Below are 14948 nucleotides of genomic sequence, written 5' to 3' on the forward strand. Positions count from 1 at the left end.
AAGTAACTGAACCTACACATTTTGGTGTCACAGAGTCCGAAACACAAATACTTTACTCTTCCAAATCACCATCAGCCTTTTTTTAATTAAACTGAAACAACATTGCTACCACTTCTCAGTCTAAAAACTAAACCATCTCTCGTAATACTCCTCTATCCCCAGCAAGTTTGCTGGGAATTTTGTTTTGTTTTTGTTCATTTTTAAAGCAAGGACACTTCTGCCTGCCAAGTTCAATGCAAAGTATTTGGTTTAAGATTTTAAGACAGAAGGCACTTTTAACATTCAGCCTTAGAATACTTAGTGCAGAAACAACATGTACAATTTTGTTCCTTTGTTTAAATCTGCAGTTTAATATTTCCCCCCCCCCCCAATTAGTTATTAGAAAGAGCAATGATAGCACTATATCACATTTCATTTTCAGGAGCACATTTACTTACTTATCCCATTAAACAGCTTGCCCTTCCAAGGGATCTTGTGTGTGTGTGTGTCAGGCCTAAAGTTCATTTCCCAGTATAGCACAAACCAAGGATCCTGACGAAGATCAATTAAGTAACTGCTTTTTTCAGTGCACGACTTGGTTATCCCGCTCAGTCAGTGGTTTCCACTGCAATTGCAATCCTATACTGCAGCATTCATAGAACATCAAACATCAGTAACACTGGCTGGCTGACCACAGCTTAAAAATGAAACAGCTCTGCATGGAAACTGAGTCCTTCCAGAGAACACTTTGACACACCAACCCCCAACCTGCACAGAATATCCTGGTGGATCGACCACACGGAGCTATTTTCACTCGGTACAGAATTAACGAGGTTGTGGTTTAATGAACACACTTCAGGTTTTCAGCTTTAATTCCATTTTCGGTACTGGAGACAAAAAGAAAGAAAGAAGGAAAAAAAAAAAAAAAAATGGAACCAACCCCAAGCGTCATTCTTGGGACAGCACGAGCAGTGAGTGCAGCAACTCCGTGTTCTCTTTAGAGGTCACTTCTTCCATCGTGTCAGTCGACTGTGAGCTGAACCCTCTGACAGCTCCTAACAAAACCCATTTGGACAGTGAGTTCTCCAGGGATGAAACCAATAGTTCTAATTTTATTTACAGTGTTAAGTCCTAGTCAAATCTAAGTCCATCAGCTAAAAAAAAAAAAAAAAAAAAAAAAAGTAATACACATACTGTAAACATGGCAACATTAAATATGGTGATGCTAGTCTAGAATATTTAATGTCATGATCACATCTTGTTATACCTGAATTTATATACAGGATATTTTATAGCAAGTGTTACCCACTTCACAAGTGGAGGGGGACGAGAGAGTCTAGGTTTTGCTGTGGCTAAAACTCCTTCAAAGTAAAGTTAAAGCTTGTCTTTGATTGTATTAGAGCTTTCTTTCACAACCACATTTAAACTGAAGATTAGCACAGAAAAATTACCGGGGGGGCCCCTTCAAATTTATAATTAAAAATTCAGTTATGATTCTCAGGGAAAGTGTCTGATATGGAGAATAAAAAATTACTGCAAAATAAACTTAATGGAAGTTGGGTCTTCAGACTGTCAGTCAAGAGTTCAAACAGGGGTTATTCCTGTTTGGGTTGGAGTTGCCGTTTCCAGGCCTCGTTCAAATAAACTAGTCGTTTGTAGTTGATGATAAAGAGAATGAAGTTCAGCAAATATGTGATGACGCAGACAATGCAAAATTCCTTCAGCACGAAGTACAGAATGTATGCCAAGTACAATGACCCTACTACAGACACTATGGAGGATGTCATGAGGATTAGAGCTGCTACTGCACTTGCTGTCATACCTGCAACAAGAGAGAGAGAGTTACTAGGGCTGCTCTCGGGCCCCTCCACACACAGCACAAAGTCCGAGCACTCACTCACGCTGAGGGCTCCTCAGCAAGTCTATCTTACAGGAAAGTCTGGCTAAAACACCACTAGTTCATGACAAATCACCCTCTGGAGGGGAGCAGCTAAGTTCTGTCTGACAGTCCTGTGATAAGGAGTATGTTTATATCAACCATCCTCCGTACTCCTGAGTTATGGGAAAGTTACAGGCTGATCGAGTTATTTCTATCAAAATTAACAGCTTTATCACAGACCACATGGTTACCAATAGGTATACATTCCATGCACTTTTTTGCCTATTACTCCTGCAAAACTTGAGAATCCCATTTTTATTGCCTCTCTTTTCTACCATGCAATTGGATGCTAAATATACTGAAGTGAAAATACCAGCACAGAAACTGTCTTGACACTTATATTATTAATAGTAAAGCAGAGGAAAATGCAATTACTCTTGTTATCAGTTGGGTTTTTAAGCCCTTTGGACAGATGTATCATTAGGCTGGTGCTAAAAAAAAAAAAAAAAAAGATATAAAAATCACAAGCATTTATCTGGTTTCTGGCAGATTGTGCAATCTGTACTGCACTCCTCCTTCAATACCACAGACCTGCTACATGCTTTAGGCTTTAAGAAGAATTAATACTTACCAAGTAGCATCTGTAGTATATAAAACACGAGTCCAAAAACACTGTTTGACTGATTTATTGCACTGTCCTTTCCAAAGATGGAACCCAACAGACCGAATCCTCGACCCCATCTGTAAAACAGTGAAACCAATTATCTCCTGTTTGGGCACCTATTGCTTTTACATCAGTATTTTCAGTTCATCTCTGCTGGGAAAAGAAAAAGAGGTGCATATATTCTGACATGACCACTGGAATCCTACGGGAAGTTCCGGGTTATCCTGGAAAACCAAGCAGCTTGCAACAGGGGGAGCACTTTATCCACAGGTACAGCTTTATCCCACACCTGGCAGATTGTAAACTTTATACACACCAGGAACTACGAGTTCACACAGCTGCAACTTCACCAAACACCACGTTTGCTTCTGTTTGAAGCTGTTTTGTCGAGTACCCAACAGCTTTAGCAGTTCCCTCCACCACAGCAAGTTGGACACGTGGTCACTGAACAGGGACGATGGTACAAGTGGTAGGGATTTGTTCCCAACTCTGCAAACCAGGACATATGTTTGCACCTCAGCTGCTCCTGAGCAGTCTCACACCCCAGGAAGAACCCCAATCTGTCAAGCAGATGAGCTGGGGTTGGCACCAGAACAAGATCCTCAGCCCTCGTTTGTCAGAGCACAGCGAGACACTTTGGGCCAACACCTGAGTTCCCCACAAAGTGACTTCCTAGTGATAAGACAGAAAGCAGCACAAGCCCTACAAAACTGCTGCTGCAATGAGGATAAAAGAGGAAATTACCAAATGTATTTGTGCTAGAAACCAGGAATTTGATGCCCCAAGGCAGATCATGCCATTATTTGTAAAAGCAAAGTGAGGACCTTATTTGTTAGAGTCACTTGAAAAATATGAAGTTAATGCTATTCCAACAGGCAACTTAACTCACTTACAAGAGAACATCGGGATATCTGCCAGCACGATTTTGGAGCACCAAGCCAAGCACTACACATGGCTTGGTTCCCATTATCAGGTTAACTGCCACAGAACTATGTAAAAAGGCACCATTCCTCAGTCCTGTTGCAGCAGAAAATGTCAGTGTGCTACATTTATGCCAAGAAAAGTGCAGTTTGTGGGTAATTTCTTGTGCTAGAGGCCATGCCCTGCCAGACCAAGACACAGCACAGGTTTGCTCTGTGCACAGGGCAGGAACATTGCCGATACAACTCACCACACATGTGGGACCAGTGACAGGACACCAACACATGACAAGCTGTTTCCTCACAGAAAAAGGGATCACAGCAAGTACAATTCAATGCCATCTCCAAAACACTTCACAGTCTCACAGCCATCTGTGCACTAGTTGCAAAACATATCCAAATTAATAATTTTAATTGCAGACAGTTACTAAATTTGAATTAACTATTATAGGCAAGTCTTGTGCTCTTCTCCTCAGGAAATCCAACAGAAAATTGAGTCCCAATTTCTAGAAAGCAAAAAGAGTAAAAAAAAACCAGTGGATCCCAGCACTCACAGCAAAGGGAGCCACACTTCCCAGAGAGGGATTTAAAAACAGACCAAACACCACAGAAAAACAGATCAGCAAACACTGTAAAGAAATACTGCAAATTCCAAGGAATCTCCGCCATGATGAGATTTTCCTCCCACGTGCTGAATGTTATCTGGATTTTAAGTGAGAACTGTTTATTTTTTAGCCTTCCTTTGCTAAGATATCACAGCACATGTAACAATTGTTTTGTGTTGCCCAGCTGCCAAAGGCAAATACATTAAAGGTATCATCCTTTTGCATATCCTAGTTGATTTTTATTTTTCTCCATTACTGCACTTATAGATACTTCAGCTTTCTATCCACAGGTGAAATGTATTATTCTAGTCTCTAAGGGAGCCTTTTTTGAAGGGTGATATTAAACTGTTTGAACACTTTCCTCACCAAGAGACTGCACAGCACAACTCCCAGTGTGCAAAGCCCGTGATGCTCAATCCCTCCCCATCCCTGTGTGCTTCCCCCTCTGACGCTCATCAGATCCTGCAGTGTTTGGATGCAAACTCCAGCTTAAAACATCAGAAACTTTCTTCTGCACAACCTGACCCTGCAGTCCCTCTGCAAGAGAATAAAATGTTGCCGGTGGAAGGATAACGAGTTCCAGCCTTTCCCGCCGGGTCCACACCCGCAGTGATCTAGTCAGAGCTGCAAGGTCAGAGCACGGCGAGCACTTTTTCCACTTCCAAGAGTTCATTAAGGCTCTTGTTGGACTTGTAGCAGCTTGAAGGACATGAAGTATTACATTTCAGTCCACGGAGTAACAGCTCTAATCTCACATCTTATTCCACACTCTTGAAGGCAGCTAAGCAGCCTGGGGTTTAACATGAAGGCCTTTTCCCAGCCCTATAAGGTTGGAAGTGCGAGCAAGTTTTCTGCTTCAAACTGAAAAAAATTAAGGCTTGGTATATTTTTATTTTAATCTAATTTCTCTATTGAAGAGGCTAAATCAGCTCCTAATTTTATTGAGGAAGTTCCTCAAACCTACTAAAATGCACAATGAACCAAGAAAAAAGCAAGCAATTGGAGGAAGGATAAAAACTGAGTAGGATAATCTTCCTTCTCACACCAAAACCAGGCAAAACACACCTGAGTTACAACGATTTAGAAGTCTTAAAAAAAAATACAGCAGACAAACATCAAGAAGAAAGTCCAAATAAAAGAATAAGCCCCAAGAAATAAAACATCAGTTCTTCAAAGAACCTGCCTTTCTTACAAAGAACATAACTTAGAATAACTGTTATTAACTTGTATCAACTTTTTTGGATACAGAATACTAAGTAAAATGAACTTGCACTAATTACAGCGTGGTTTGCACAGCAGGATAAAAGCAGAGCTCAGTATCACCAACTTTTTCCTGGTCCTGACTTGTGGCTCCCATCCCTGAAGTGCCAAGAATTCCAGAGTGAGAAGTGCAGTCACCTGGGGTGACTCAGAGCTCGGTGACAAACATGGGAGCCAAGCCCACTTTCACCACGCCCGAGTTTCACTCCTATTAAATAAAAATAAAGAGCAATCTGGACTAAGCACAAGGAAGATTTCAAACAAACCATTGAGACACCTTTGTGCATGTTTCAAGTAACTCAACTTCCCTCTCTGTTCAAGACCACAGCCTGCTCCACTCCCCACCTGCACGTACGACTCTGAATGCTCTTAGAAAAGTTAAACAGTGATTCAAGAAATTCAAGATAAAGTGGTGAGAACTGGTTATGCAGTTTCCCAACATCTAAAATTGAACACTACAGTGATTTCCAGTCCAACGTGCATTGGGTCTTGAAAGTTATTATCCACCCCTCTAAACAGTGTCCCCTTTGGTCTGAGGTATTTAAAGCTCAGCACTGTTGCATTTTTACAAGTTTAAAGCAGTATTTGTGTTAACCTGCCACTTCTTAACAGGAAAACTGGAACTGAGGTCACTGTGATCTACAAGTGACACACCTCCAATAAAATCTTATACTGTTCTACCATTACCTCTCCTGCACAATTATGAACATCCCCTGTATTCCAGAACGGCGTATTATGGGATGCACCTTAAACATTTTACCATAATTTAGCAGAGAAAACGCCACTGGCAGAAAGGGAACCATGAGAACCTCACTTAGTACACCAGTATCTGATCCGTTTTAGGGAACAAGCAAACAACCCTCATGTTTAACAAGGTAAAAGCTGTAACAGTTATCAGTATTGGCTCAAAAAGCAGCAGAATTCCAAGCCTGCCAAGCACAGGAAGTCAAGCAAACACAACAGAAAGTATTTATTTAGCCAGGAGTTACATTACTGTCCCATCCACTCTCTGTAAGAAATGCTATAGGGTTTTTCTAGCCAAGCACCCCAGTTCTGACAGGCACTGTCAGAAGGAGATGTTTTTAACACTTTGGATGAAGAGATCATTCCTCAGGATGCTTTCCTTGACCTCCATCACCATTAAGTTAAGAATCAGCTTAAGAAACTTCCGAACTGGGGTTTCACCTGCATCAACACACTCACCTTGACACCTTCCTGGTGCTTTCTGAGCACTTACTTTTGACCTCCACAACAACCCCTGGTGATGACCAGAGTCACATCACCTCGATTCCACCTGGCAACCCTTAGTTCTCACGCCCAGAAGAGAACTAAGCACTGTATATTCATTTGAACATGAAGATAACCATATTAGATGGGGTCAGGTCCAGCTGGCCTCAGATCATGTCCCTGACATCAGCCAGCAGCAGATGCCTCGAACAAGCATGTAATTCCCAGGTCACATTCCAGTCTCCTCAAGGACTAGTTGAAAATGCTCAAATCCTTCAGGGGGCTATGATAGGATATGACCCAAAATCTGAGGATATTCTGCATTTGTGCAGCACCAGCTTTCCCCACACATTTCTCTCTCTCAGTTGTTGGGTTTGCTGCAGTGAAAAGGGAAAACAATCAAAAAGATTCTGTTTGCAGAAAACTGTAATTAAAGAACTCAAGTTTTGTTTTCTGAGCAGTAGCAGGTTACTCAAAGCCCCTCTTTTCAGGATTATTAATCATCCCATAAGCATTATTTTGTTATCAACAGCAAGCACCACTTACCCCTTTGTAACCCCGGGGGAACAACAAATACAATTTTCCTAAAAAAGAGGCTACACTTGACAAGTGACTTGCACATTTCCTTAGGCATCACTGGGCTTCTGAGATAAGTTATGGTCCAGAGCTGGCCTGTGCTCACACACTGCCTTCAGTGAAAGCTCATGTAAAGGTCAAAGGATCTGGAGCATGTTAGTACTTAGCAATGTTAAGAAACTTTGGTTGCAGCTTCTTTCCAGCTTCACTAGAGGATTTTGGATTAAACCTAATTCACGGTTTCAAGGTTGCTTAGGTCACTCTTAACAGTTTTAATAAATTAAGTACAAGCCTTCAATTAGAAGCCACAAGAAAGGAGATTAAAAATTCCCATTTGTAAACTTGCCAGGACTGCTCAAAAATTTTGATACACTTAATTTCACGTTTAAATCTCTTAGCAGTATTTAGCATAAACAAATGAGATTTTGTTCTATATATCCCCCAGCTCTATTTCAGAAACAGTTTGTAAAAATCTCAGTGTCTAGATCAGCAAAATCTCAAGCAGACAGTGGTTAATTATTTTAAAGTAGCCTTTACAGAAGCACAGGCTATTCAAGCTACAAGCCAACAGCTCTGTATCCCTTCTACATAATCTCTTCTTTGTTAAATTTACTTTGCACCAAGCAAAGTAATTCTCAGCCCTATTGCAAATTCCAGTCGAGCCAGAAATGATATATTTATGAAAAGCAAAAAATTCATGTGTTTGTGTAAGTGCTGTAAGGATGGAAAATAAAAGACAAGACTCCCATAGCTCTGGTTCTATAAGAGATGTCCCTCAGGCACTAAGTACTTTATCAGTCAGTAGTATCAAATTATCAATTTTCTATTAGAAAGATGGGGGGGAAATAATCACTTGAATTACCAGCTTCTGCAGCTTTAGGAGCGACTTTAATGAAGCTGGTTTCTACAAGCATTCCTGAAACACCTTCCTTCCCAGCTCACACCCTCCACCCCTTGCTCAGGTCCGTTATCTCCCAGTCTGAGTCCCTGGGCACGTGGTGCCAGCCCAGCTGGCAGTGCCAGGGCACAGGGAACCTTGGCTCACAGGCCAGGGTTCCCTCCAGCAGAGGAGTTCCTGGGAGCCTCCCTCCCCTTTGGCACTGAATTTGTCTACTCCGACTCCCCCCTGCCCAGTGAACAAACCAGAGATCCCCAAACCTTCCCTCAGGTAGCAAACCCAGTGAATCCAGAGTAACTGCAGAAACCCCACTGCACCTGCAGTCTAACACTTGGGAATACAATTTCTGCAGTCTAAGAACCACAAATATGATTTCAATTGAATGATCACCCATTGCTCCACCCTCAGCTTCTACCTTCTTCTATCCAGAATCAAAGATGCCTTACAAAAACAATTAACTTGGCTCAGGTTAAAGAGACTACCGACTAAAAAACCCAAAGAGCTGCAAAATGAATAAAATGTTTTTAAAAAGCACATGGGCCTCATTTGTGTGCACTGGTTCACAAGAACAGACTGGACAAACTTCTCCAATCACCTGCACATAGCTACTTTTAACCTTTGCCACCTTACATCAATCACTAACTGCAAACCTCACACATATCTGAATGCCTGCTTGCAGGTACAGCAATAAAAAAAATCCTGGGACATCAGGAATTTACTGTTAATAAGAATGATAACTGCTGTATCATGTTCTCAACCTGGAATGAGGTAAACTTGGCAGACACCAAGTTTACAGGAACTGCCCCACAACAGAACTGCAGTTTAAATATCAGATTAGGAGGAGGTCTGAGAAGTTTGGTTCCATATCCCGTTTGCTCAGATAATGGGGTTGTTCCTGTCAACCTGGTCAGTGCCACAGTCTGCATTTTGTAAGGATGCACCAGAACAGTTCTAGCAAGGTGTTCTACACTGAGAAACCAGCACAAGTCAGTTCTGCCTGCAGTTCCTTACAGCACAGTGCACACCCACCCTGCAGAGGAATGAGCTCTACACCATTACCCTACACAACAGATAGCTGAAGTGCTGTGGCACCAAGCAAAGCAAACATAACACTTAAGACAGTTGTCAATTCACTGCTTACAGTGATTTATAGGTGAGCAGAACAATACAATAATCCTCCAGTTGTCACAGGCCACCCTTGGCAAACTGCAAACAGGCCTGTCCCCCCCACACACAGATTTTTACAGATATGTATTTTCAGGAACTACCAAGTGATGGGTTTGGTGCATCCACCAGGAGACACAAGGCAGACATGCAACTTGGTCTGGTGGGAGGTGTCCCTGCCAACAGCAGGGGGATGGAAATACACGATCTTTAAGGTCCCTTCCAACCCAGACTGTTCTGGGATAACAGGATTTTTCAGAACAGGCATTTCAGAATGGCTCAAACACCAGACGACAACCCAAGACCCTGCCCATGAGCATGAAGTTAGAACAGGGAATTCCTAAAATACGCCATCTCTCCATGAGATCCAATTAATCCACAGAGTCTCAAAATCCTGTTTGGACTCCAGAACCTCTAAAGACGTTAACCTAGATCAATATTGACTATTGCCAAAGCTCTTCACTTACGCAGATGCAAATATTGCTAAAGATATACAGCGACAGGTGCCCTTTGGTCCTCCGTGCTGTCTCAAGGCTGTGTCACACAGTTGTCACAGCATTAGTGCACTCCAGGCCACAAAACTTCCTTCAGAAAGAGAGCCACCCACTAATCCCCTCTGCAGGAACTTTCAATTAATCCAGACAGAAAGCAGAAATGTATTAGAAGACCCCAAAATCTCCCAGGGCAAGCGAAAGGCCAGAGCAAAAGGTTCTGGGGCTCTGTATTACAACTTAAAGGTCACATTTTATTTCAAGCTGTAGCACTCTCAACGTTACTTGAAATGTGACTATTGGTTTAATTCCCTCAGTGGAACTACTGCAACAGCAAGACCAGGAACTGCCATAGGCCAGTTTCATTATGAAGCAATTCTTGCCACTTATTCTCAAATATAAGACAGCAATTCACTGAAAACACCGACAGCAATTGCCAATGAAGACGTTTGGTATTTCCCTAATACCTTCTTTCATTATACAGCCCTTAGCTATTTTTATTTTTAAACTATTTCATGAACTTTCCCCATGATAAAAGCTTGAAATATGCTGAGCATTCCTGTTCTGAATAAGGGACACTGGGAAGGTGTCTCTCCAACCTAATCTTCTGTATGAGTCAGGCTCTGATAGGAGATTCTCTGTGCTCCTCCCTCTGCATGCTGGCAATCTTTACATTTCTGTTCCTGTGCTTGTGCCAATACCAGACTGGGCTTAAAAGCAGGATTTTGAAATACTAACAGTTTATTAAGTGAAAAAAAAAAAAGTCACCCCCAAATACCAGAAAGTCAGCTCAGGGAGGAAGAAACTAATTTATTCTAATGATTCTCTACGTTTAAAATTAATCCCACCGCCATTAAGTGCTTTCTAAAGTTCAGCCCACTGTGGGAGTCAAGACTTGAAATGTGAAGACTGTTACATTCCAAGTTCCATCAGCAAATCCAGCTTAAATAAAAGTCACACAACTGAATGAACACTCTGAAAGGCAGTAAAAGCCACAAAGTACAAGTCTGTCACCCACTTAACTCTGTGGAGTTAACTCTGCTAATCAGCAAATCAAATAATTTCTGACTGCCAGTGTGACAGCTTAACGAGGAAAGAAACACATGAAGGTTAAATCTGCAGTACGTGTGGAAGAGCTGGAACACAAGATTCGGAACTCTACTACCTCAGTAAAATCTGAATTGTAGTTAAAGCTTCCTTGTAGAAATCAAGTTTCACAGAAACCTTGGTGATGTGGGAACAAGGAATGGTCGACTGAGAGAGAGCGACTGATGGATGGGGAGCTGTGGCAACGTGGAAAATAAGATTAATTTCTTCCAATGTTATTCTTCTTTCAAAGTTTAATCACTTGCTCTCCTGCCTTACTTTTAAAGCAACAACACTCCTCCTCTGTGTCCTGCACAGCCTGGAAAGCACATTCTTCTCCAAATATGGTTTGACTGAACAGAACTTGCACGTTCCTTTTCCACAAACTCCTTTTACCACCTGCTCTAATCACCACGAGATATCCTGGCATTTGCAATACTCCACTCCAAGCATGTTCTCCTAGCAACTGCTGGTGAGATTTTCAGTTGATTTTATCCCTGACTCTTCGCATTATTAAAAAGAATTCCTACAGTAAAGTGTTTCTAGGCCTTGCCATGGCATACTCAGCGTGTCAGCTCCTGCATTACTAATGAACACTATAATTACCAAGCATGATTCCATAATTAGAAATAATTCCAATTATATCTGTAAGTGTTTTCCTTCTCCCAAGCATTTAGTAAACACACATCAAAACCATTGCATCAAATCCCCTGCCTCAGTAGCAGGACTTGCAGCAACAATAAAAAGCTGTTGGAGAACCAATTCTGTACAAGAACAGGCTGCTATGGAGGTGATTTATGATGATTAAACCCCTGTTATTCTCTTTTTGCTCCTGGTGCTGAAAATTATTTCTACTGATGAGACTCACACAGTTTAATCTCAGTAGCCTATGCAGGACTTTAATTTATACAGTTTTATGTTATCTGGCAAGTTTGTTGAAGTCTTCTCCCAAGTTAGAGCAAAACTTGTCACTTCAGGACACTTCCCAAACAGAGACATGAACAAGCACCTCCACAAACTAAAGATCACCCGAGGACAGGCAGAAGAGCAGAGTTAAAGCCCTCACTCAATCACAAGAGTCTCCTCTCAGACATCCAGAGATACAGATCTCTGTAACACAATCCCACTGCTGTCACCACAGCAGAGGTTTTAGGAATGTGAGATCCCTGCCTGTTTTACCTCAACAATTTAACAGCTCCCACCCTGATAAGAGAATGGGCATGCTCTGCACAACTGGTTTTTTATGATGGTAGAGCAAATACCTTGATAAAAACTGGGACAGCTTTTACACAGGTTATACTGAGAAAGGAAAAAGGTAAATCTCAAGTGCTCATTCAGCTGAAGGTATTAACATGGTAGTAACAAACTTCTCACTAGAAGAAAAGGAGGATGCATTTAATACATAAATATGCTCAAGAACCAAACCCTCCCCTTCCCACTTCCCTCTAGTGGGTGTTCTTATGTGCCTGTATATCTACACACACACCCAGACATACATTCTGTGCTCTGAGCACTTCTGAGATTCATGGACAAATCCTCTCATTTCTTTAGCAGAGATTTCTTACAATATGCTTTTACGAGAGTTTCTTGGCCAAAATACACCTCGAATCACAAAATCATGAAGGTTGGAAAAGATCTTTAAGATCGAGTCCACCTGAAACTGTTCCCTGTGCCATGTTTGTACTGGAATCACTTGTTACTGCACAGCAGGGTGGGCCTTTTCATTTTTGTAACTCAACCAAATACTTACATGACAAGTCAAGTTAACAGAATGTTAGAGACTGACTCTCGTAACAGAATCAAGACCTTTAGAAAACAACTGCTAAGCTGACTGGACACCGGCAAAATAACTCGGGGTTTGGGCTGAGCTTTTGCTGCAGAGGCATCCAAGTCTCTCTTGAATGAAGCCCTTCCCCTGTACCACAAAACCATCTCCTGCGCTGCCAGGTGACATTTCAATGAAAACGCAATACAAGACACCGCAATTAAAGCCACCCAAAGCAAACCACCCGCAATCGCCCATGTTTACACTGGCCTCAACCACCGCTCGCAGCCACACCACTCCGCTCTAACGAGCGTCTACCACTAAAACGCCCGTCGCTCCACCTAATTACCACTGATTTCAACACGGCAATTGCGGGTGCCTCGCCCTGCGGTCCGTGGTGATCCCGAAAAAAGCCGGTGATCCCGATAAATCCGCTCCCTGGCCGGCCCTCCAGCGCTGGGGCTGCCCCGGCCGGGAGCGCTGAGCCCCCTCCCCTTGCCCTGTGCCCCCCGCCACAGGCCCCTCCGCGCCCGCACCCCCTCAGGGAGCCTCCCAGAGCTCCCCGAAGGCCCGGGGGCAGCGCTCCCTTGGCCGCCCCGCCGGCGAGAGCGGGGCGAGGGGCGGGCGGTCCACACCCCCGCCTCACCTGGAGGTGATGGCGGCGGAGCAGCGCACCCGCTCGCTGAGGTCGCACAGGGCCTGGTAGTGGGCGTCGCGGCCCTTCTCGCGCTCCAGGTGGCAGGCGTAGAGGGACAGCAGGATGCCGGCGGCGCACACGGCGGAGCGCGCCACCCGCTCCCAGCGCGGCACCGACACCCGCAGCAGGACGGGCGCCGCCATCTTTGCCCCGTCCCTCCGCCTCACACCGCGACGCGCGCCCGGCGCCCGCCGCCGCCGCGCACGCGCGCCCGCCCCTCATTGGCCCGCCGCGCGCTCGCGCGCTCCCCTCATTGGCCCGCCCGCGCCGCCCCCCCCTCCCCGGCCCCGCCCCTCCGCCGCTCGCGCCGGACGTGGCGCCTCGCGACGACGTCACGTCAGGCCGGGGAGGCGGAGGGGGGGGGCCAGGGGGTGGGTGTGAGGCGCCCCCTGGCGGCCGCGGGAGGCCACTCCCCGCCCCTCACATATTTCTGCAGGAAAATGAACTTTTCCCCCTGTTTTCCCCTCAGATCCGAGCTGCCGGGGGAAACCTGGCAGTTCTGAGGAATGCTAGGCAAATCGACACGGCCGATAGGACCCTCGGGGGTGATGTGTCGCTTCGCTGTAAGGCGGGTCTCAGGTAGGTTCTCCAGCGAGGCTCCAGGTGTTTTCCGTGGGTTTGGACAGAAGGAGCCTGCAGGCACACAGAGCCCATCTGGTGCACAGAGGGGTCTCCCTTAGGGCCTGTTAACATTCCCAAAAATTTTCTGGGATGTGTAATTTGGACAAGCATCATAAAAAGCGCATTAAAAGTTTTGGTTTCCTAGCACGCACCATAGGCCGGTGCTCTGCCTGGCTCCAGAACAGCCGATGATGATGGATTCCCCCAAGCCTCGCTCCCTCGGCCTTGGAAGAATAAATACGCCTCGCACTTGAGCAATGGGATTTCATCACCTGTTTTCCCAGGTCTGGGAATTCCATCCAGATTCCATCACTCCCCAACAGCCAGAACTGTGAGTCCACAGCGCTGGTCGCAATCAGACCGACACAACCCAAGGCAATCAAGGTTGGATCTTCTTTCCTTCACACACACCTCTGGTTTCTGTCAAAAGCAGCATCAACACCTGGCTGTGAAGAACCAGCCCATGTCTCTGGTCTACCAGCACTAAAGTCACGGCAGATGAAAACAATCTTTGCTCACTGTAAGCACCACCATAACTGCTGGTACTGCTCTGTTTGGGGATGGCCACCTGCTACTCCTTCTCCCGCCCTTCCCCGGTTCCTTGCAGCCCGTTATTGCTGGCACCGGGAGATGCAGGAGTGAGCCAGTACAAAAGGAAGCTCTGGAGTTTTCCCAAGGAAGGCAGGAGGACAAAGCACAAAGGCAGCATTCATCCCATCCTGCCCTCATTGTTCCGCAGAACAAAACCGACTCAGAGAGGGACGCGCTGCAAAATGACTTCAAGCACCAAGAATCCCTCTGCCAGCAAAAAAAAAGGGGAGTTGAAAACTATTAATTAAAAAGAGTTGAGAAAACCACTCATTAAGGAAGGAGTTGTTTGAACTCTAGAAAAAGTATAAACAGAATTATAAATCTCCCGCTCTCTCCATGATTTGCTGTCAGTGGGAACAAGGGCAGAGGGACAATGGGAAAGGAGCGGAGCAGACAGATACAGCAGAACATGACATGTCATTTATATTTGTCTCCTAATAATTTTGACATTAACAGCTGCTTTTTTTAACTGTGCTTCTGGGTTACCACTGCTGTATAAAATCACAATATTCATGCTTCCTTCAT

General features: G+C 44.4%; 1 protein-coding gene across 1 annotated transcript; it reads right to left on the minus strand.

Moving 5' to 3' along the window:
- Positions 1–366: 366 nt before the first annotated feature.
- On the minus strand, positions 367–13375 carry VKORC1L1 (vitamin K epoxide reductase complex subunit 1 like 1). Its single transcript, XM_027890055.1, has 3 exons — positions 13161–13375; positions 2490–2599; positions 367–1801 (listed from the first exon to the last, which is right to left on the minus strand). The coding sequence occupies exons 1-3, from the start codon at positions 13352–13354 to the stop codon at positions 1575–1577; spliced, it is 531 nt and encodes a 176-aa protein (XP_027745856.1). The 5' UTR covers positions 13355–13375; the 3' UTR covers positions 367–1574.
- Between the last annotated feature and the right edge of the window lie 1573 nt (positions 13376–14948).

Source organism: Empidonax traillii, unplaced genomic scaffold (genome assembly GCF_003031625.1).
Source record: "Empidonax traillii isolate 1590-97213 ecotype Southwest subspecies unplaced genomic scaffold, ASM303162v1 scaffold276:size1176444, whole genome shotgun sequence".
Lineage (NCBI taxonomy): Eukaryota > Metazoa > Chordata > Aves > Passeriformes > Tyrannidae > Empidonax > Empidonax traillii.

Coding starts and splice junctions, on each gene's coding strand:
- VKORC1L1 (XM_027890055.1), bottom strand. CDS start 13,354: ATGGCGGCGCCCGTCCTGCTGCGGGTGTCGGTGCCGCGCTGGGAGCGG. Junction 2,600..13,160: donor TCCGCCGCCATCACCTCCAG/GTGAGGCGGGGG, acceptor ACTGTTTTACAG/ATGGGGTCGAGGATTCGGTC. Junction 1,802..2,489: donor TATACTACAGATGCTACTTG/GTAAGTATTAAT, acceptor CTCTTGTTGCAG/GTATGACAGCAAGTGCAGTA.